Genomic DNA, 24,649 nt, shown 5'->3' with positions numbered 1-24,649 from the left:
AAGGAATCAACAGCAGAATAACTGAGGCAGAAGAACGGATAAGTGACCTGGAAGATGAAATAGTGGAAATAACAACTGCAGAGCAGAAAAAAGAAAAAAGAATGAAAAGAACTGAGGACAGTCTCAGAAACCTCTGGGACAATATTAAATGCACCAACATTCGAATTATAGGGGTCCCAGAAGAAGAAGAGAAAAAGAAAGGGACTGAGAAAATATTTGAAGAGATTATAGTTGAAAACTTCCCTAATATGGGTAAGGAAATAGTCAATCAAGTCCAGGAAGTGCAGAGAGTCCCATACAGGATAAATCCAAGGAGAAACACACCAAGACACATATTAATTTATCAAAAATTAAATAGAAAGAACCAATATTAAAAGCAGCAAGGGAAAAACAACAAATAACATACAAGGGAATCCCCATAAGGTTAACAGATGATCTCGCAGCAGAAACTCTGCAAGACAGAAGGGACTGGCAGCACATATTTAAAGTGATGAAAGGGAAAAACCTACAACCAAGATGACTCTACCCAGCAAGGATCTCTTTCAGATTCGATGGACAAATTAAAACAAATTAAAACAAAATATGTAGACAGTAGAAACTGTATCTGAGTTGCCCCAGTTGTTGGCCTTAGCAGGCAAAGGCTTTAAAGTAACTTTTATAACTATGTTCAAGAAAGCAAAGGACACTACATGGAAAGAATTAAGGAAGGTATGGTGATAATTTCTCATTATGTGGAAAATATCAATAAGGAGATAGACATTATAAAAACAACACAATGGAAATGAAATGTATAATCACTTAAGTGAAAATTTCAGTAGAAGGGCTCAGTAGCAGATTTGAGCTGGTAAAAGAAAGAATTAGCAAATGTGAAAATAGATCAATCAAGATTATACGGTCCGAGGAACAGAAAGAAAAAAGAATGATAAAACAGAACAGAGCTTCAGAGACTTGTGGGACATTATCAAATGTATCACCATATGCATAATGGGAATCCCAGAAGGAAAGGAGAGAGAGAAAGGGGCAGAAAGAATACTCAAAGAGCTAATGACTGAACCTTCCCAATTTTGACAAAAAATGTTAATCTACACATCCAAGAAATCAGTAGGCTCTTTTCTGATTCTCTTCTCCAGTGTCTCCCTCAGTGAGGAGCTCCCTCCTTTCTCACCTCCCTGAGATTAGGCAACCTTTGGGGCTAAAGACCAGAGGAAGTATTGGGCAGGGTGGCCACAAGGTCTGCTGTGTAGATTTGATCAGATTGGACCCTGTAAAAAGGTATAAGGCCAAGGGAGTTCAAGGAGGCTGTAATCCAGCCCATTCTCCACTTCCTAAGCTATACAACTGATGCAGAGGTGCATCCACTCAGAGAGATAGAGTGCCTCCTTTTCTAATTTGTCTGAAGTCTCAAACTGCTCTCCAAGCCCTGTGCCCACTGGGCAACATGTATTAGAAGGGACACCTTTTTCTAATTTTCACAAAGGCACTTTGTAGATTAGTGTGGGGGCAGGAAAGTGGTGGGACTCAGGGCAGACAGAAAAGCCACTTCACAGAGGTATGCAATCACCCATACAATCAAGCAGGTAGGACTTGAAGGTTAATAAAACCCAAGACATCCCCAAACCTTCCTTCAGTTCTGCCTGGGACTTGAGAGTACAATCACGAGTGTGGTTCTTTTAGTTTTAATGAATCCAAAAGGCCTTTGCCACAGTGCTCCTTTATTACTCAAGTGAGGCAACCCAGGCCTAGCATGGTGGTTAAGAGCCATGTGGTCTGGGGCAAGTTTATTTCTTTTTTTTGAGTCTTAGCTTTTTCTTCTATAACATAGGGCAATAATAATATCTATCTCAGAGGGTTATTATAAGGAAGGAAAAGGAATGTAAAGTGCTAAGCAAAGTGTTTGGCACATAATAGACTCTCAGTATATGTGAGCATGTGAGCTATTATTAATGCTTAAAATGTAGTCACCAAAGGCAGGAGTGGTGTGTGACTCCTGACACTCCTGTACCTTCCCTTACCAGGAGAGCTGGAGCCTCTTGAAAGTCTTTTCCTTGGAGACATTTGGCTGGCACTGGGGCTAAAGACTATAGTCCTGGCTTCTTGGAGTTGGAAAGGGTCTTAAAGGGCCACTGGCTCAGGGATTTTCAAAAACTACTGTGTGGATAGGCTTCAGATCAGCATCATCTGGGGGAGCTTATTAAAATACAGATATCCAGAGCCCTCCTACAGAGAATCTTTTTCAGGAGGTCTGGAGTGGGACTTGAGAATCTGTGCTTTTGACCAATGTCCCAGATTATTCTGGTCCTCTGCACCTCCTCCCTCATGTCTGCAATCATGGAATTCCCTAGAAGGCACCAACCACCTATACCAGGGATGGAGAGGCAGGTTGATAGGCAAGAAGGCTCTGGCTGTAGAAAGGTTCGTCTCCAACTAAGCCTATTTCCTCTGCCTCCCATACCCTGCTGACATTACTAGGTCTGAGGTTTGAAGCCACAATGCAGAAAACCAGTTTTCTACCTCATTCCCAGGTCTCCAGCAGTGACAGCCACGTTCCTCAAAACTGAAAATAGCTCCTGTCTCCTCCCTAACTCTTTCCATGCTTCGCTTCTCCAGACTGAGCAACCTTACCACCCTCTATGTAACTAACTGGCTTAGAGATATTGCGGCCTCACCAGGGGCCGAGCAAACTGAGCAATTGCCTTCAGCTTTCATTGCTTTTCTAGGCATGGCAGAGCAGCAGTAGGTGGCAGCTGTGTCCCAAAGTGTCCCCATTCTCTCTCCCTTCCTCCCTTATTTCTACTCCCCCTATGGTTCTGTCCCGGAGTGACAGGCGTTATGGGAACACTGTTTGCTGCTTCAAGTCCCATCAAACCAACATGTTGAACGCTGCTGTATGTACTTCCTACAGAGGGCACATTAGTTTTGCTTGGTGAGCACACCCTAATTGGGTTCCCAGAGGGAACTTCTAATACTAGTACAGAGAATTAAGAACCAGCCAACAGATGGGGTGAGAAGCATGATGGGGAGGGTGGCAGCCAGGATTGCACATCTCCTGGAGTCTGTATCAACCATAAGACTGACAGGCTGGATCTGGGGGAAACAGCCAAGCTCCCAGTGGAAAGATCAGGTGGCAGAATGAAGTTGTTCTTCACAATATTTACACAGCGAATCTCTGCCCACTCAAGGATTTCTTTACAGATTTTGAAATCAGCCACTTTGGACATGCTGGTTTTTGTTTTGTGTCGTTTGAGGGATTTTTGGGAGAAGTGGGTGTAGAGGAAGGAGGGTACTTTTCTCCTGGGTTTCTTGGGTGGCACATAAACTCAAATCATGAGGCCCATGCCCCAACTCAAGATATCCTAGCCCAATAATCTTCAGCTTGTGTGCTGCAGACTCCTAATTGCAACTAGTCTGTGAATCCACACACTTGGATATTCCATACTTTCATAGTTGGATAACCTAAACTTTTTGAGATACCTTTTTTGAGTCCCTGCTTTAAGAACCTTCTTTGAAGTCTCAGTTCTTAGTTTTTTCCTTTTCTCTATCTACAATTATTCCCTTGATGATATGTAGTCCCCTAGCTTTACTATCTCAATCCCCTCCCCCAACTCTACTGCCAAACCTTCTCCACCTACAGCCTTCTCCACCTTAAAACCTTGAAGTCATCCTTGACACTCCTCTTTCTCTCACTTCCTACATGCATCTGTCAGCAAATTCTTTTCTACCTTCAAAATACTATATATCCAGAGTCCAACTACATCTCCGTACTGCTTCAACCCTACTGCTATACTCCTCGTTGAAGCCAACATCCATTTCTCTCCTGGATTTCCGCAAAAGTTTCCTAACTTTCTCCCTTCTGTCACTCTTTCTATTTAAAATCTGTTCTTAACAACCAAGAGATATTTTCTTTTAACTGAAAATTTTTATTGAGGTAATTGTAGGTCACATGCAGTTGTAAGAAACAATTCAGCGAGACCCACTGACACTTTGCTCAATTCTCCAGATGGTAACATTTTGCAAATCTACCGTGTTAAATCACAACCAGGATATTGGCATGTAGTTCACTGATTTTATTCTGGTTTCACCAGTTTTGGTTGTACTTATTTGTGTGTGTGTGTATTAAGTTCTATACAATTTTATCACATATGTAAGTTCATGTCTCCACCACCACAGTCAAGATACAGAACATTTCCACAAAGATTGTGTTGCCCTTTTATAGACATACCCACGTCCCTCCCACACTACTCCTCTGCCCTGTCCTTAAACCCTGGCCACCATTAATCAGCCCTTAATTTCTAAAATGTTGTCCATTCAAAAATGATATATAAAGGGAATTACACAGCATGTAACGTTTTGGAATTGGCTTTTTTGTTGTTTTTTTTACTCAGCATAATTCTCCAAGTTGTTGTGTTTATCAGTAGTTCTTTCCTTTTATTGCTGAGTGATATTCCATGGATTATTAGTTTGCTAGGGCTGCCATAGCAAAGTATCACAAACTGTGTGGCTTAAAACAACAGAAATCTATTGTCTTACAGTTCTGGAAGCTAGAAGTTCAAAATCAAGGTGTTGGCAGAGCCATGCTCCCTATGAGACTCTTTCTTGGTAAGAACCTTTTATTGTCTCCTCCTAGCTCCTGGTGGTGGCCATTAATCCTTGGCTTGTAGCTGTATCAGTCCCATCTACCTACGTCATCACATGGCCATATTTACATCATCTTCCTCCTGTGAACATCTGTTTCTGGGTCCAAATTTCCCCCTTTTTATTTTATTAAGTGGTGGATGGCAAGGGGACTTCAAGGGGAGATGAGGATTAGAGATGGAGCTTACATGTCTAGGTAATGTTGCTCAACAGTATGGTGCAGACTCTCTAGGTCAGAGGACTCTGAAGGACAACAGTGGCTTGGGGGCTTTAATCTGTAGCTAACAGATGTTTGGTGTAGTCTGGTGGGATATGCAAAGCAGGCTAAAAATGGCTAAAAATCTGGTTGTATAAAAATTAGAGCTTGGCACTGATGTGCTTTTGACAGAGTGGGTGCTGGCCTGCTTTGAAGAAATAAACAACATAGGGCCAATACACTGAGGCCATCTTTGACTCATTTATATAACACGGGGTCTTTTGGGAACTCTATATTTAACATGTTGAGGAACTACTAAACGGTTTTCCAGAGTATACCATTTTACATCCCTACCAGTAGTATATGAGTGTCCCAATTTCCCTGTATCCTTGGCAGCATTTGGTGTTGTCAACTATTTTTAATTTTAGTCTTTCTGATAGGTAGGTAGTGATATTTCATTGCAATTTATTTTGCATTTCCCTAATGGCTAATGATGTTGACCATCTATTGATATACTTATTTACCATCTGTGTATCCTCCTCAGTGAAATCTCTGTTCATGTATTTTGCCTGTCTTCTAATTTGATTGTTTTAACTGTTGAGTTTCGAGAGTTATTTATGTACTCACAATACTTGTCCTTTGACAGATATATAGTTTGCAAATATTTTCCCCCACCTTGCAGCTTGTTGATTCATCCTCTTACAGAGTCCTGTGCAGAGCAAAACTTTTCTATTTCGATGAAGTTTAATCTATCAATTTTTCTTTTTATGGATCGCATTTTTGGTGTCAAGCCTAATAAATCTTTGCTTAGCTCTAGACCCTGAAGATTCTCTCTTAATGTTTAGAGAAAGTTTTATAGTTTTACATTTCAGTCCATTGTTGGGAAAGCAGTCACTGCTGACCTGTCGCCCCTCCCCAGGCTTGCCCACTCAGAGCCTTGGACCTAGAACACTTCCTAACCAAAAGATAAGAAACCCTCACAGCCTGTGCCATTCTTATTGCCTTGTGTGGGAATATGTTTCCCTGTTTCAGACTCAATATGACTCCTTTTTTCTGCCTAAGTGTGTGTGTCATATGGCACCTGGTCAACCCCATTGCTATATCTGTCCCCTGCGGGGACATGAGGGGTGTGTGTAAGCCAATTTCCCAGCCGTGGTTGCTGAGAAGGACCAACACCCACTATTGGAGCTAGTCTTGCTCTTACTTGTCTAGGTAAGTAAAGTGTTGTTCCAACCACTGCTTGACTGTATTGTGTTTTCTTTGAAGACTCCGATACCAAGATCCTTGTGGTTGACGTAGTTATGAACTTTGCTATCTTTTATGAAGTTGTAGTTCTCTCCTGGCATTGGTAACTGGTGTTTGATCATGAACCATTTTGAGTGTTTTTGGTGGGGTTTTATTTTGGGGGGGGATAAGGTGTGAGGTTTATTTTTTTATTTATTTTAAAAAATTATTTATTTAGCTACACTGCATGTTAGTTGCAGCACGTGGGATCTTCAGTTGCAGCGGGCGGGATCTTTTAGTTGTGGCATGTGGGATCTTTATCTTTAGTTGTGGCATGCAGGATCTACTTCCCTGAGCAGGGATCGACCCCAGGTCCCCTGTACTGGAAACGTGCAGTCTTAACCACTAGACCATCAGGGAAGTCCCAAGGTGTGAGGTTTATTGAAGGGTTTTTTTGTTGTTGTGTTTTTTTTTTTTTTTGGCCTATGAATGTTCAATGGCTCCAGCATCATTTGTTGATAAGTTTATCCTTCCTCCATTAAAACATTTTGGAAATTTTGTCAAAAATCAGTTGGGTGGGTCTATTTCTGAGTTCTCTGTTCAGTTCTATTGATCTATGTGTCTATTCCTCTGCCAATGCACACAGTCTTGATCGCTGTAGCTATAATGTTGAGTAGAGTTATTCCTCCCACTTTGTTTTTTTTTTGTCAAGATCGTTTTAGCTATTCTAGGGCTTGCACCTTTCCATATAAATTTTAGAATAAGCTTTGTTAAGTCTACATAAAACTTTGCATGGATTTTTATAAGAATTATATTAAACCTATAAATCATTTTGGGTAGAACTGACTTTAGTGTAGTGAGTCTTCTAATCCATGAGCACAGTATATCCCTCCATTTATTTCACTCTTTTAAAAATTTGTTTCATTATCATTTTGTTATTTTCAACATACATATCCTGTACAATTTTCGTTAAGTGCATTTCCTTGGAGTGACTGCCAGTGGTATTGTATTTCTATTTTCAGTTTCTGCATGTTCATTGCTAGTATATAGAAGTGCGATTGATTTTTGTGTGTTGATCTTGTATCCTGTGACTTTGCTGAGCTACCTATTAGTTTTAGCAGTTTTAAAAATGGATTCCCTTGGATTTCCTACTTAGGCCACCATGTCATCTGCAAATAGGGACAGTTTTATTTCTTCCTTCCTAATCTGTAGGCCTTTTATTCCTTTTGCTTGCCTTAATGGCAGTGGCTACGACTTCCAGTACTATGTTGGATAAGAATGGTGAGAGTACATATCCTTGCCTTGTTTTTGAGCTTAGAGGGAAGCATTCAGTCTTTCATCATTAGGTATAGTTAGCTGTAGGTTTTCCGTAAATGCTCTTTAGCACATGCTCATATCACACTGAAAGACATACTGTGTTCATAGATTAAAAGACTACAATTAGAAGAGTAAACATAGTAAACACATCAGTTGTCCTGCAAATGATCTGTAGGTTATTTGCTCTCTATTCCTACTTTTCGAAGAGTTTTTTAGTATGAATGGGTGTAGGATTTTGTCAAATGTCTTTTATGCATTAACTTATATAATCATATGCTTTTTCTTCTTTAGCCTATTGACATGGTGAGTTATATTATTTGGTTTTCAAATATTGAACTAGCCTCGCATGCCTGGAATAAATCTCACTTGTTATTGGTGTATAATCCTTTTATTCACTTTTAGATTCAGTTTGCTAATATTCTGTTCAGGATTTTTATATCAAGGTTCATCAGAGATATTGTTCTTTGGTTTTCTTTTCTTTTTTTCTTTCTTTCTTTTTCTTTCTTTTTTTTTTTGGTACTGTCTTTGCCTGGTTTTTGGTATCAGGGTAATACTGGCTTCATAAAATGAATTGGGAAGGATTCCTCCTTCTATTTTTTGAAGGAGATTGTGTAAAATCAGTGTTAATTCTTCTTTAAATGTTTAGTAGGAGAATTTTTCTGGGAGGGGAGGTTTCAAATTATGAATTCAGTTTCTTTGATAATTATAGGTATATTCGGATTGCCTATTTCAACTTGGTTTTGATAGTTTGTGTTTTTTGAGTAGTTGATCCATTTCATCTAAGTTGTAAAATTTATATGTATAGAGGTATTTATAGTATTCCCTTATTCTCTTTTGATGTTTGCAGGGAGTGTAATGATGTCCCCTGTTTTATTCTGGATATTGGTAATTTGCACCTTCTCTTTTTTTCTTTCTCAGTCTTGTTAATGGTTGTCGATTTTATTGGTCTTTTCAGATAAACAGCTTTTTGTTTCATTGATTTTCTCTATTGCTTTCTTATTTTCAATTTCATTGATTTCTCTTTTTGTATTTATTATTTACTTTCTTCTCCTTGCTTTGGATATATTTTATTTTTCTAGTTTCTTGAGGTAGGAAATTAGACTATTGATTTAAGACATTTCCTTATTTCTAATGTAAGCAGTTAGTTTTAGACATTTCTTTCTCAGCACTTCAGCTGCTTATCACAATTTTTTATATGAGGTATTTTCATTTCCATTCAGTTCAAGGTATTTTTTGATTTGTCTTTAGATTTCCTCTTTGACCCATGGATTATTAAGAAGAGTGTTGTTTAGTTTCCAAGTGTTTGGGTATTTTTTTGTTATCTTTTGGTTATTGATTTCTGGATTGATTCTCTTGTGGTTAGTGAACACTGCTCTGTATGATTTCAATTCTCTTAAATTTGTTGAGGCTTGTTTTATATACCAAGATATGATATATCTTGGCCAATGTTCTATAGGCTCTTGAAAAGAATGTGTATGTATTCTGCAGTTGCTGGGTGAAGTGTTCTATACATGTCAATTAGAACCTGCTGGTTGATTTTGTTTTCCAGATATTTTATATACTTGATGATTTTTTATCTAATAATTGTACCAGTTGTTGATAGGAGAAGGTTGAAGTCCTCAACTCTAATTAAGGATTTGTCTGTTTCTTCTTTCAGCTCTGTACATTTTTGTTTCATTTATTTTGAGTTTCTGTATTTTGGTGCAAACAGGATGATGCATTTATATCCTAAGTTAGATCATGCTTCTTTTCTGTTGCAAAAACCTCACTATGATTCCCTATTTCATTCAGAAATATAGATAAGTGTCCTTAAAATAGTCTATAGGGTTCTATAAAATCCAGCTCCCGGTTACCTCTTTAACTTCATTTCCCTGTATTCTCCCTCTTACTCTGCTGCAGCCATACTGGCCTCCTTGATGTTCCATGAGCACAACAGGCACACTGCTTCTTTAGGGCCTTTACTGTAACTCTTCACTCTGCTAGGAATGCTCCTCCAATTTGAAATGGGGCTTTGGAGTACAGTTATTGCAAGAATTGTTAGCTTTACATATCAGCGAAGCCAAGGCCTTAAGAGAGTAAATGCCAATAAAAAAAGTAGCCTATTATTGGTAGAGCAGGGGTGTTATAGAGAAAATGAGCCTGAAGAAGAGCAGTGAGAGAAGGTGAGATAAAAGCAGCAGCTCTGGTATTACATATAGGAAGAACGACACCCCAAATTCCCTCATTTAAAAATTTTCCCCCAGCAGCCTGGCACTGGGTCTGAAATTCAAACAGTGTACTTCTTTGGGATAAGCATGTAAAGGCTCTGAAGAATCCAGCAGTATAAAATCTTGTATAACTTAGATTTAATCCAGAGCTTTAAGAAATTTATTTGTCAACAACACATTTCCCTCCCTTAATGCCTATCTTACAAAATCCATTTTGGGAAACATTGGGTTAAAGCTTTGTGTTTCCAAGAAAACTGCTAAAAGGCTAAAGTTACTGGAAAGGCCTACCTAGTTATCAGTCTTTAATACTCCTTGGTCACTGTTTTATCCAGTTAGCCCAAAGGTTGCAAACTATGGCAAAGGCCTCAGCCCTCCCCCCCAATTTTGTAAATAACATGTTATGGGAACATATCCACATCCATTTGTCTGTGACTGCTTTCTCATTGCAGTGATAGAATTGAGTAGTTGTGACAGAGATGTATGGTCAGCAAAGCCAAAAATATTGGGTTGGCCAAAATGTTCGAAAAACCTGAATGAACTTTTTGGTTAATCCAATATTTACTATCTGATCCTTTACAGAAAACGTTTACTGAGCCCTGGATTTACCCAATAGCAAGGCACTGAGAGTTATGCTGCCTAACAAATGATACCATAGTGGTTGACCACAACAATTTATTATTATCTTTAATGGTTCTGGGATTTTAGTGGACTCAGATGGGAAGTTATCATTTGGTGTCTCTCATGCAGTTACAATCAGATGGTAACTGGGCCTGCAGTCACCTGAATGCTTAACTGGGCTGAACATCTAAGATGGCTCATTCGCATGGCTGGCGGTTAATGCTGGATTTCAGCTGGGAGCTTAGCAGTGACTGTTGACTAGAGCACCTACATGTGGCCTTTCCCTTTAGGTTGGATTTCTCACAGCATGGCAGCGAGGTTACCAGAAGGATCATTCCAAGCATAGGAAGTAGATACTGCCAGTTCCCTTAAAGGCTAAGCTTGTCATAATGACACTTTCACCTTATTCAGTTGGTCAAAGCAGTCATTAGGCCAGCCCAGATTTAAGGGGACTTGAGGAATAAACTCTACCTCTGTATAGGGGAAGAGCAACAGCGTACATGGAAGGACAAAATGAATGCTGATTATGTTAACAAACTGCCACCATAGGGAGGCAATATGAAGTGCTTGGAGAGCAGGGTGTAGAAGGTGTTCTGTGGAAAGAACTTTCAGGGTGACTGCAACAAACTCTGCTCTTACCTGTGCTTATTTTATAGATATACATATTGAAGCTCAGAGCATTAGGAGAAGCTACTGAAGGTCAGTGTCTGCCTCACAGTGTTTACAAGGGCCCTAGCTGGCTTGCTGGGGATATGTTACTAGCCCTAAGAAGACAGGGGTCTAGGGCCAAGAGGCTGGTGTGAGGGAGCTGAAGGAGCCTGAGTTTCTGAGTAAGGCTCCCTCCTTTCCCTACGTCTTTCCTTTCTCCCTAGGGCTCACTCAGGTGCCTCCACCTACTATGTAGATGCCTAGGCCTTACGGACACACCAAATCCCTGCCACTATGCCTCGTAGACTTCTGAAGTTTTTTTCACATCTGGACTCTGTACTCTAAATGAACTCTGAACACCTTGAGGACAGGAACAGCATCTTCAATTTCTTTCACTTCTTATGGCCCTGAGATACCTCATACTAATGCTATACACACAGTAGAAAACAGAAATTGTAGAGCTATTCAAATCCCAGCTCATTTCCCAGCACAGCCTATGCAGGTGAAATTCTGTGGTCTCGTCCCCGCACACTATGCTAGCCTCGTCTTTGACCTTCAGCCATATTCAGTGATGTTGTACCAGGCATATTCCTCCGCCTCTCTCTCTCTCCCTCCTTCTCTCTCTCTATCTCCTGTCTGAATGCACATGTTATTCTCAATGTTTGGAACATTCTTCTTTCCCACTCACCTTCGCTCACTGGTCTACCTCTTTGATATTCTTCAGAGTTCAGCTTAGGTATTACTTCTTCAAAGAGATCCTCCCTGAACTCCTAGGTAGCCCTCTTCTGTCTTTCCACAGCACCCAGCATTTCCCTCTTAATAGTTAAGTCTCCACTGTCTTCTAATGTATAATCACTCACTTGTCTGTCTCCTTGACTTGACTCCAGTGTTTGAGGGCACAGACTGGTCTGTCTCCAACTGTGTCCCACCATGGACTTGCAAGAAGTCTGACACAACAAATGGATGCACTTTCCCTTCAGTGATCTTCACTTTCTTCCTGTTTTCCCATGTAAGTCTGCTGGAACAAGAGTTGGGTCAGCGAATAAGGAATATGTGTCCAAAATGTCATGTGAGCTGCTTGCAGCCCTTCTGAACAATTCTTTAGATCTCTTGCTGGTCTTGTCCCAGAACCCTGTTTGCAAGAACCAAAAGGCTCCTTTGTAAGGCTCCGTGTATATGCTGCTCTATCTTCCAGCCCCCCACCACCAACTCAATGAGCACTACATGTCGAGCACCTCCTTTCTTCAACTCCCCCAAACACACCAGAAGCATGATATAGCACCGGGGAAGGTTGAATAACTCCTGAGCTTGGAAATTTTGATCTAGGCTTTTTGACAAAAGGGGGGATGGTTTGGTAGCTCAGGGGTGCTACTCAATTGTAAAAGGACAGCTAATGTGCTTGGGAGATGACCCGCCCCCTAAAACCATTTGTCAAACAGGATGATTATGATTAAATATAACTTGCCAGACTACAAGTGGCCTTCAGACAGCAGAAAGGATCCAGTGGAACATTGCGCTTCATGAAGTAGCCCCAGGGTGGTGAACGTCAACAGTCCTGCTTGATTAATCCTTGGAACACAGTCAGAATTGATGGGGAACTTGTTGAAAGTGATCGACAACTTTTGAAAGGTGAAATCCTTTTCTGTTCCCATGAAGTGTTGTTAAGGCCATTAGCAGAAATTGAAATGGAGAAATATGACCCTTTCATGCGGTAGATTCAGAGGCTCAGAAGATGGACAAGTTGGAAATGTACAGGCAGTTCATAATAGGTGCCTGGGTGGGGAGTGATAACTAAAGATTGAAAACTGACAAATGGGTCAGACTGGCAAAGACCAAGACAGAGAGGGATAGAGTGCGGTTTGTCTGCCGAGGAATAGCATCAATAATCCGGCAGGCTCGCCCACACTGAGGGCCACATATGGATTACTTGGAAAGGGGCTAGAATTTGCTCAGTGGAAAAATGGGCAGATTTTGTTACAAGATGAAGAGATAACTTTCCAGCTTTTGAGAGGAGTAAATTATTTAGTCTTCCCTGGGGAGTTAGGGTACCAAAGAGAAAATCTCCAGACTAGAAGTCAGGTCTGTGGTATCTCTTTATTCAGTTTCAAAGTGGCTGAATGACTCCAACTCTCCTCATTCTGCAGTTGGTTGTATTCTTCCAAGTGACAAATGTGAAATTTCTTTGAAAGCTATCAAGCTATACAAATGTGAGGTATTAGCTTCATGATCATCCAGCTGAATCAAGTGCAAAAGAATATTGCTATAAGAAACTATGTGAGATTTAAATTATTTCCTCTGATGGAGGTGAACATGTTTGCAGATAATCTTGAATAGGAACAGTGTCCAAATGATTTATCTTGGGCTTTAGAGACACATACACAATGATATTTGATTGAGGAAGTTTCAGGGATGTGGGGTGTGCATCAGAATGGAGAATGTGACTTTCAATTTCCCTTGATCTTTTGGCTTGGCTTAAAGTAGTTGTAGGGGGGTATTATGAGATATGGGTGTATTTGAGGGGTATCTAGTAGGTAGAATCAATTGCTTTAGTTTGATGAGGAGATGTCAGGAGTGAACAAGGCTTCAAGGATGATTTTTAGGTGTCTAGCTTGGTTGACTGGGTGCATAATGGTGCCATTAACTTCTGTAAAGCACACAGGGGAATAGACAGGTTTGGGAGGTGTGTGGAAGTGAGTTTTCTCATTGACATAGTGACATGGAGGTACATGTCGGCATTTTGAGTGGAAAGGTTCGGCAAGAATCTGTTGACATCTGTGGAGCTCAGGAAAGACGTCTGAGCTGGAGCTATAGATTTGAGAGCTGTTAGATGTAAGTAATCATTGAAGCCATGGAGCTAGCTTGTTCATCTTTACAGCCTTCGCAGCACCTGGAGTGGGGTTTGGCACAAAGTATCTGTTGAATGTTAAAAGTAAGAAGATGCCAATCATAGACCCTCCAAAAGGGGGTCGGTGAGACCAATATCCTCAGGTTCTTCCTTCTTTCAAAGCAACGTACACATAGGGTTCTAGGTGCTGTTTACAGTAGGTACACATTAAAAGCTAACACTTATTAAGTGCATCAGCACTGTTCTAAGCCCTTTACATGTCTTGATTTTCTTAATAACTCTAAGAGGTAAGTATTATCATCCTCTCCAGTGTACAAAAGGGGAAACTGAGGCACAAAGAGGTTACACAGTACATGGTGGAGGTAGGAGTTGAACCTAAACCTTCTGAGTGCAGAGCCTGCTCACTTAACCACTGTAACTAGTATTTGAAGCCTAAGTGGCTGGCTTTTTAATTGATCAGAACAGGCTGGTGTAAATTGTTGAAAATTCCTTTTCATAGGTTTCCCCTTCTCTCTGGGCAGTACCTTCACCCCCATTCTCCTGACATTTCTCTGCCTGCCTCCCAATCCAGCCTTCAGTCACCTCCTTATCCTGTGGCCCAGCCCTCAGTGCCTTACTCTTTGCTTTTGCTCACCACTCCTTAGTTGAATACCTGCTCCAGCATGGTGGCATTGTGCTGGATGAAGTACTGCTGTGGTGCTCCACTCAAGAAATAGATGTGCATGTTTTCAGGAGTTTCTTGGAGTCTCAGGGCCTTAACCAAAGGATTACTCTAATGAACCTTTGAATGTGATTGGTTGTAAAAACAAAAGTTTTATTTGGTTGGGGAAGGAGGAAGCAGCAAGAAGAGGGATTAAGTCTCCATATATCGAGCTGTACAATAATAGGCAATGTGAGCCAGCCCTCTTAAACAATAAACTACACGACTCCCTGCAGAGGCATGTTCTGTTCTGCCAGCCAACTGAGCTAACCTCACACTCACCTCATGCTGCTGGGCAACACCTACATTACCCTGTCCAATTCAGTGACATACTTCTATATTGTTTGAGTGCATTGTGGGGATGAGGACACAGCTGTATTCTGCAGGATCCCTGCAGGCATTCTTAGTCCTTTTTGGATAATGGACTTCCTTGAGAATATGAAAGTTATGCACCGCCACGCAGGCATGAATCAACATTGCACTTGTGCACACACACATTTTTGCTTATGATTTCAGCTTTGGATCAGTGATTCCAAAGCTTCTCAATGAGAATATATCATAACCTAAGTATTACTTCAGAGTTAGTGGGGGCTCTTATTGATATGTAGCAGGTAGAATCCAGGAATACAATTGTAGGACAGTCCTCATAATGAAAAATGCTCCTGTGTGTCACTAGACTTTCAAATGTCCTGCTGGACATTTATGTAGGTGAAAAACTTGCTTATAAATTATCGGAGCCTAGAATCAAAATCTGTTTTACATGACATAAGGTGTTTTGGTAGACATTGAATTTCTCAGGAACCAAGCTACAGTGTAAATTGAGAGGGAATTATACTTCTTTTCTTAGGGACTATATAAGTTTTTCTCCATTTTGAAAAATCATGTTAGCAACATCAATAACATTCGGAGTATTAGTCACTGATACAGCATTTCTGTATCAGTCTGCATTTGTAATTGGTGTTTCCTTGGTGATTTCATACTGACCACTTCATCTTATGTGTTCTACTGTTGTCAATGTCTGAGATTTACATGTTACATAAATATGTGAATAATTATAAATTATTTTCATTTCATTTTTTCACATCATAGAGCATTATACTGATATTTTTGAAGTCATGTGTGTAGGTGGGTTTCATCTGTGAATTTCATTTCAGGATAATAATGGAGATGTCATAAAGTGTATTTATTAAAAAAGGAGAACAGTTTTCATGAGATTGAGAACTGCTTACCTAGAATAAGAATTGCAGTCTGAAGGAAATTTAATCTAGTAGGAGAGGTAATAATGGCTACCATTTATTAGGTACCTACTGTGCGCCAGTTATAGGCTAAAGGGATTTTCCATGAGCTCATTTATTCCTCACAGTCCATGCCCCATTTCTTAAACTAATAAGGCAGAAAATAAGGAGCACCAGAAGAGACATACGAAAAAGGTAATCAAGCATGTAGAACCCCAGGCTGGAGATGTGTGGTCCCACTTTAGGTCTGCCACCCCTTCACTGCTCTCTAGGGTGGTAGCACTTTGACCTGTGACTGAGCCCACAGAGGACTCTCACTCCCAAAGGATGGGCTGTTCTTGGACCTTCTGTGTGTGTGTCAATGGAGGTGGGGTTCAGTGAGCTGTGAGATAATGAGGCCTGATTACTGCTTATATATCTTTCTTCTTCTAGGACTGTGACTCTGGTAGTGTATTAAAATGTGTTTTCCAAGAATCAGTCATTCCTTCATAATTTTTGCCCCTGCCACTGGGCAAAAATCTCTGAGCCACAGCTCCAGAGCTGGTGTGGGACAATGGACCACTTTTCTTGGAATGACACCCATGCTTTATGATGAAGCTGCTTGGTGGGGGCAGTAGTCTCTGTTCTTCTTTGCTTGCCTCTCCCAGTGTGGGATCGCTGCCCTGTGAGGAAGTGGGGTCAAGGGCAATTGGGGCCCCTGTATTCGTATCCAGTGATGCTTGGGGTAGAGCCTCTGCCCTATGCCTGGGGATTGGGTGAAGGAAAGGATCCTTCACCATTCCTCTTGGCCATGCTTACCAGGAATTTGGCCTCTGCAACTCATAGCTGGGGAGGGGGGATAATAAATGCTGGAGTCCTGCTCCTCCTGGTGAGAAACTGAGTCCCTTGACTGGGAGCTGAAAGGAGAAGGAGCCCTGTCAGGCTCAGCTGGAGAGGGGATAGGGAGGGAGTGGGTTATGGCTCAAGTGCCACAGACTCTCAGTGTTCTTACCAAGATTTAGTAGATTTTCTTAAATAAATATTTCTTCACTTGTTATATTGCCTTAGGACAATTTTGAGAACATTTTAAATGGTTGCTTTTTAAAAACTTTACCAGTTATGCTTGTTTTACTGGGAAGTGAATGCCCTTATTATCATATACCTTTTTGATACCTGCTTTTCTCTATAACGTGAGGGAGTTCTGAATTCTAAGCAAACACCTTTCACAGTTGTCAATGCTACATTTTGTCTATATGATATCATCCCTGGACCACGTGTCCAAATAGATATTAAGGTCTTAGAGGAGAAGGACTGGATTTAATACATTTAATCCATGACACGCTGAACAATATATGGACCCAAAAAATCATTCAAAGAATGAATGCACAAATAAATAACTCTATCTTCTATTTGAAAATGGCCTCCAAAATGGAGCATAGCTCCCGCTCCTTATGTCTGGGCTCTGTGCAGTGACTTCCTTCCAAAGAGTACAGTATAAGAAGGGAGAAAAGAGTAATTTTACAGTGGAGAAACTTGACAAACAGTATCTGAAGCCCGTTGATCAAGGTTAACATCAATAGTGATAAGTTATACTAATATTGTATACTCTTGATATGATGTGATAAGAATGGCACTTGACTTCTGACTTGACCTCTGACACATTACCACAGTCTAATGATGGGAAAAACATCAGACAAATCCCAAATGAGAGCCATTCTACAAAATACCTAACTTTCAAAGCCATCAAAAACAAGGAAGATCTGATAAATGTAATATGGTATGCTGGATGGGATCCTGGCATAGAAAAAGGACGTTAGGTAAAAACTAAGGAAATATGAACAAAGCATGGACTTTAGTTAATTGTAATATATGAATACTGGTTCACTAATTGTAATAAATGTGCCATACTAATATAAGATGTTAATTATAGGGGAAAGTAGATGTTGAGTGTATGGGAACTTTCTGCACTATCTTCCAGGTTTTTACCTAAAACCTAAAATCATTCTAAAATAAAAAAATCATGGACATATATACACTACCAAACGTAAAATAGACAGCTAGTGGGAAGCAGCTGCATAGCACAGGGAGATCAGCTCGGTGCTTTGTGACCACCTAGAGGGGTGGGATAGGGAGGGTGGGAGGGAGATGCAAGAGGGAGGGGATGTGGGGATATATGTATATGTGTAACTTGATTCACTTTGTTATAAAGCAGAAACTAACACACCATTGTAAGGCAATTATACTCCAATAAAGATGTTAAAAAATTATTAAAAGAAAACCGGACAGACCTCTACTACAGAGAGGCAGACCTTGAGATGTTCAGAAAGAAACTCATACCAAGACTCTTTTTCTTGGGGTCCCTTGTGAGGTGGGGTCCATCGAGACCCGGCAAAAAAGCTAGACAGGGCAGAATCAGAACTCTGGTTTTTTTCCCCAATAGTTTCTGTCCAATGAACCTCTCCTAGAGAGAAAGCCAGATGAGTGCACAAAGCTGTCTATACAAGTATGGTTATGGCAAAATGATTTGTAAAACACTGCAACATCCTAAATGTCTACACTGTGGTGGTATCTCACTATGTTCTATAGAGCATGGATCCAGTGAAATGCTCCACATATAAAGAGATAAATGAACAAACAGGAAATGCCGCATACCACATTCCCTTGGAGAGTCCAATACATATTGATGTAATAAGGCTCTGAGATTAGTCTTGCTGAAAAGAAACTTATAAATTTCTGTTTGAACCGGAGTTTGAAAACTTATTTGATGATGGAACACTTTTTGTTAAATATTATTTTATTTTTTTAAGCAAATGGTACAGTATCTTCACACTTTGGGGACTGCTACAGTAGGGGTGGACTATATAAATTGCAGCATGTATTTTTATTGGAATACTATACAGGGATTAGTGAAATCATGTTTTTTTGAGAATATCTAAAGATTTGGTAAAATATTCACAATTTTAGAGTGAAAACAAGGTATACATTTGTATATATAATATAATCTTAATTGTTTAACTTTTTTCTATGTATGGGAAAGGACAGTAGAAAAACTATAAAGTTAATAGTTGGTTGTGTGGGACTTCCCTGGTGACGCAGTGGTTAAGAATCTGCCTGCCAATGCAGGGGACACAGGTTTGAGCCCTGGTCCAGGAAGATCCCACATGCCGCGGAGCAGCTGGGCCCATGCGCCACAACTACTGAGCCCGTGGGCCTAGAGCCCGTGCTCCGCAACAAGAGAAGCCCCCGCACCGCAACAAAGAGTAGGCCCTGCTCGCCGCAACTAGAGAAAGCCTGCATGCAACAATGAAGACCCAACACAGCCAAAAATTAAATAAATAAACAAACAGATATAAGACAATCAACTGAATTCCCTACAATTCACACCTAGAAACGGCGCTTTAAAAACAAAAATTGGTTGTGGGGTTACAGGTAATTTTAAATCTCTTCTTTATAATCTTATAATTTCTCTTAACGATTTACAAAGTAAATATATTATTTAACCCCAGAAGAATACATGTCATAAACCACTATTTTGTAAGCCAAATTGTTTGTCCTTCTTATGCACTCTAAACTTATTTACCTTTTGTTATAAATAAGTATTATAATATTTTTTGAAAATACCAGATTATTTAAGCTCTGGGAAGGGAATTACAGGATGTCCCAGGTGGGCTTGATTGAATTAGTGGAGCATTATAGAAGTAGAGTCTGAACAAACCAGCACAAGGCTGCTGTTTTCTCTTTGGCTAATACTGGACTCTGCAATGTGAGATAGCATTCCCTTACAAATAAGTGCTGTTCCTTTAGTTCCCTTGAGAAGGCAATGAACATATAATTCATTCCCTATGTCAAATTGACGTCCAGAGGATAGATATTTCATCTGCCTGCTTGTGTACGAGACCAAGTTCCAGTTTCCTTCTGCCAGACTCCCACATCCTACCTACCAATGTAAAAATTCCTTGTCCTTTACCAGGAGACCTGAAAAAGAGGGGCTGGGCTGGCAGCTTTCAGTGCCTCTCTGTGCAGAAACTCTGTGCTGCTTACCCATCGTCAGTATCTAGCATGGGGCTGAGCACTATTATGTGCTCAGTAGGACTTGATGAATAAATGACCTGAAACCCATTCTCAGGTCATCAATTTCATTCATGAAAACTGTATTCAATGAATCTGCAATGTTATGCTATGATATAATTTGTACAGAATATGATGTGACCAGGAATCAAATGCATGATGCTGGGGAATGAGGGAAGATTGGTCTTAATCCCAGGTTTGCTGCTAATTCTTTGTGTGATCTTGGACAATTGCTTCCCATCACTGGGCCTTGGTTTCCCCTATGTAAAATGAGCAGTGGACTATGAAATTGGTCTCCTATTGTGTTTATAATAAAACTTAAACTCCTTTACTTGGCCCCGGGGTCCTACATGATCATGCCTCTGTCTCCCTCTTTGCCCTCATCTCCTGCTACTTTTTCTTCCCCTTATTCTATTCCAACCATACCTCAGGACCTTTGCACTATCTCTTCCCTTTGCCTGTCTCCCAAGATCTGGCTCTCTGTTTTTATACTCAGGTCCCAGCTTAAGTGTCGTCTCATAAAGGCCTTCTCTGACCACCTTATGAAACACTGCCCCACACCTTCTCCCCATCACTCTCTTTCCTATTACCTTGCTTCATTTCTCCCTGGAAATTATTTTATATTTGCCTTGTGTATTTTATTGTTAGCTTATTTATTGTTTGTCTTACCTCACTGGACTCTGAGCTCCACAAAAGTAAGAAATCTTGTTCATTTCTGCATCCCTAGGGACAAGAACAATGTCTGGCATATAATAGGTAATTGATAGATATTTGCAGAGTGAATGAAGAACAATCTGACATTGATTTATTTAACAAACACCTATATAGCACTTCTGTAACTATCCCTGCTTCAAGTGCTTTACACATTTTAACTCACTTAATTTTCATAACATCCTTATGAGATAGATACTATTATTCATTCTATTTTAAAGACGAGTAAACTGAGGAAGAGAGAAGCTAAGTAACTTGCCCAAGGTTATGCTGTAGTTTACATGGATTATCTCTTTTAATCCTATCAACAACTCCACAAAGTAGATGCTATTATTACCCCCATTTTATAGACAAGGAAATAAAGTCTTAGAGAAGTTAAGCAACTCGCCCAGGGTCATACAGCTGGGTAAGTGGCAAAGAAGCACCTCAAATCCACAGTATCTGACTCTAGAACTCTGCTCCCTTGTGACTGGATGGCTGTGACTATCATAGAGCTGCCCTAACCTGTCCTTTCTGTACAAAGGTGGAAAGGTTGCAGAAGGCAGGTCTTGGGTCCATAGAGGTCGTGGAGCAGGCAAGGCTGCATTGGGGTGAAAGGCTGGTTTGGGGAGAAGCTGTGGTTGAGGGAGAGGGAGCCCTTTTGCCCAAGTCACCTGGAGTACACGCTGGAGTGGGTTGGGTCTCCCTCTGAAGCTGGCTTATGTATATCCCTGCCTCACAGTAGAGACAGTTCCTTTAAGGGGCCAGGCTAATGGGACACTGCTAGGGCCAAAGGACCCTGAGCCCCAGAAGGAATTGTTGAACCACCCCAAGTCTTTCCCTGCTCCAAGCTTAACCATGACTACCCTCAGTTTGTATGTCCAGCTGGAGAAACATCATACAGGCCTAGGAAAGGTACAGGAGATATCCAGAGGTATGACCAATGGTTGAGATTGCCAGACAGAAAGAACACTCTGGACATACTGATAAACTAGAAACACTGACCACTCTGGAGGGACTGATAACTCCAGACATACCAAGCAGATAACTCCACCCACCAAGCAGAGCCATGGACTGGCCTGGATAGTTAGGCTAGACTCTGGCCAAGCCAGACAAGCCACACAGTCTAGACAATGTATTGTCTACCTGTTTACCTAGGATATCTTCCCCTTTCCTCTCTTGTTCTGCATAGGACCACCACACTGCACAACTCCACAAGGAGTCATCATTCATTCCATGGTATCTGTAAATAGTGCCCCCTGAAGTTGTTACTAATGTCTCTGGTGGCTGTGGTACTGCAGTTTCAATCGTATGTCTTGCTATGGGTTCATCCAACCCAGGAGTTCCCTGCCCATGTCATCCTCAAAGCCCATAGGCCCAGCTGTGATCATTGGAAGCCTCCAGAGTGCCATCTGCTATCTTCTTCTAGCAAGATAAAACACTCAAGTGTGGTCTCTAACATTCAGCTAGATGAGGTTTTCACAGATCTCTTCAGCTAATATGTGTGCCAAGCATCCAGTGATCATGAGAAAACCAAGCCTGTCAATTTATAAATCTTGATACTGACATATTTCAGGGATGAGACTGTAGGCCTTTCTGACCATTTATTTTCTTTCTGTTTTAAAAATGAATCACAGTTTCCCTATCATGTGTAATGTTTAATGTATTTCATCTATTTGAAAATTAATGTGTATGAAAGCCCTTATTAGGACTGCATGCTCTTCTGAGTCTAAGAACAGACCTTTGACAGAAAGTGCTTATACCTTTCCAACCCATCTTTGTCCCAGTTAGACTGACTGCTCCCTCAGGAGTTTGATCACTCAGAAGTTTAGTCATTGGGTTCCTTAGGGATTGTATCTTAATAGATAGAATAAGATTGTTAATTGTGTTTATAGTGAAATATATTAATGAAAAATAAATAGAGTCCTTTAACATTTTATTGATAACTATTAAGATCTGCTAGAACAGGATATATTACACTGGATGTGGCTGGTCATTGATAATAGCATTGCATGTGCCAGTTCTATGCTAGACTATTGTGTATACATGCTCCCTTAATTTTCCCAATGCCCCTGAAGGAATGGCTATCTCCATTTACAGATTAGGAACCCAAGAATCAGAGAAAGGAAGTGACTTCCCTAAGACCCCACAGTTGGTAAGTGGTAGAGCCAGGAGCTAAATATTTCAGATACATGTCTATTTCATAACCTTAAAGACCACAAGACCAGACTAGAATAGACACTCAATATTTTTAATTTAATTTAACTTAATTTAATCCAAATTCCTAAGATTTTTGGATTTCCTAAACTTTCTTATTTTTCTTGCCTAGAGATGCCAGGGCAGAAAAGGATCCAAGAGAGTAGCCATTAACATTTTGAGACACTAAGTCATCAAGAACTTGCTGCAAATAGGAAGCAGAGTGAGGGGAATGGCATAGGGATAGGGTACTGGGCTAGTGTAGTAGGCCCTCAGGACATGACAGCTCATCTTAACATTATTGCCAGCTGTTTATCAGCAGCTTGAGAGGGAGCCTGGGAGCGTCAGAGCCCAGAGGCCTGTGGCTTAGTGTTTTCTTGAGCAGAACTGACCTGAGATTTAACTTCTGTTCTTCCTTAAAATTTCCTTCCTATGCTCATCCTCATGGTTTCATCATACAACATATGGCATAGTAGAAAGAAGGTGGGCTCCAGAGAGGCAGACCTGGGTCCAAGTCCTAGCTCTGTCACTCCTTAGCTGTGTGATCTCAAGCAAGTCACTTAACCACTCTGGTCTTTGGTTCCTGATCTGGGTTGGTGTGAGGATTAAACTAGCATCTAGTACCATAAGGTCACAATAATGAATATAATTCTACTCCGACTCTGCTTCTGCATTTTCAGCCCAGACTCTCCAACACTTTCCTCACCACTCATTTTTTACTTGAAATCAGCCTGGAGTCCACCAGGTGGTGCTAACTCCCCATCCCTAAGGCCTTCAGGCTTCAGGGAGCCTCTGTATTGATCCATATCTTGCTCCATTTTACCAGGTCTTGGCCTGTCTCTTTTCCTTGATCCTTACACACACACACACACACACACACACACACACACACACACACACACTATGCCCACATCACTGTGGCATGGACATAGAAAAGGGTGAAGACCCCATCTTGACCAGATTAGAATCCTGATCCAGACTTACACTGATGCAGTCCCTAACCAGGAAAGGGAAAGAGTTCAAGTCCAGTCCCCAAGCAAAAATATACAAAAGGTTACTTTAGAGCCCTCCTGCCCTACCTCATACCTGTACCATGTCCCACCCTGTTGCTATAGGGGTCTCACCACTGCTAACACTATGGTTAAGAGCACCAACTTCAGAATCAGACAGATCTTAGTTCAGATCCTTGCTTGGCTGCTTACTGTGTGACTGGGCAAGTTTCTTAACTTTTCTGAATCTCAAATGGCTTACCTCTACCTCATTCATTTATTCAACAATATCTATTAAGCACCTAACTGGCATTGTGCCAGGCACTGGGAATACAGTAATGAGAAAAGAGATGAGCATGAATGATCACAGCCATTTATGTAAAACTGCAACTTTTCAAAGCAGTGCCAGAGGTGCATGGCATTATGGGACAGTATCTGACCTAGACTGGGAGGTAAAATTGACAGGATTTGGTTGGTGATGGATTGAAGGTGGAAGACAAGGTATAGGAATGAGTCAGAAATGATTCCTTGCTTTCTGGCTGGCAGCAGGTGCCATTCACTGAGGCTGGCAGCAGAGGAAGAGGGTCAGGTTTGGGGAATAGCTATGGCTAGTGGGGGCTATGCACGCATGTGCACACACACACACATGCATGTTGATTGAAAGCCCTTACTAGGTGTTGGGACCATTTACACATTTTATCTCAGTTAAATCATGATGGCAGCTTTATTAGGAGAATTACTAGCCCCATTTCCCAGGAGTGGAAACAGACTCAGAGGACTGAATCGACTTGCCCTGGATCTCACAGCTAGTTAGTGGCAGATCCGAGATTAACTTTCATTCTGTAGCCCAAACACCTGCTTTCTCCACTCCTTCACCCTGTGGGGCTCAGCGAAGCCTGCAGGGGAAGGGAAGGCAGGCTGGCCAAGGGCAAGGACTCCAGGAAGGCAGAAAGGGTGGTGGGAGTGGAAGGGGGTCAAAGGGAGCAGAGAGAGAAAGAGTTGTGGTGAGGGCAGGAGGAATTCTCTCTAGTGACTTGATTAAAATTTATTTTTTGAAGACAGGATAAGCAGGCCAAACTGAGGTTCATATTTCATAGCCGCCCCT

At 41.0% G+C, this 24,649-nt stretch overlaps 1 protein-coding gene across 3 annotated transcripts in view; it reads left to right on the top strand.

Moving 5' to 3' along the window:
• Window positions 1–24,649, top strand: part of ARHGAP36 (Rho GTPase activating protein 36) — a 162,304-nt gene that overhangs the window by 33,573 nt on the left and 104,082 nt on the right. For all 3 annotated transcript variants that reach the window (XM_089904090.1, XM_089904089.1, XM_089904087.1), the window contains exon 3: window positions 4,530–4,596. In XM_089904090.1, the coding sequence (XP_089760216.1) occupies window positions 4,530–4,596 (67 nt within the window). The remainder of the gene's footprint in view (window positions 1–4,529; window positions 4,597–24,649) is intronic.

Source organism: Delphinapterus leucas, chromosome X (assembly GCF_059928025.1).
Source record: "Delphinapterus leucas isolate spDelLeu-1000000601 "Yukka" chromosome X, BTC_Dleu_Yukka2, whole genome shotgun sequence".
NCBI classification, from domain to species: domain Eukaryota; kingdom Metazoa; phylum Chordata; class Mammalia; order Artiodactyla; family Monodontidae; genus Delphinapterus; species Delphinapterus leucas.
The sequence above is the reverse complement of the archived record's forward strand: the minus strand, read 5'-3'. Positions and strand labels throughout refer to the sequence as shown.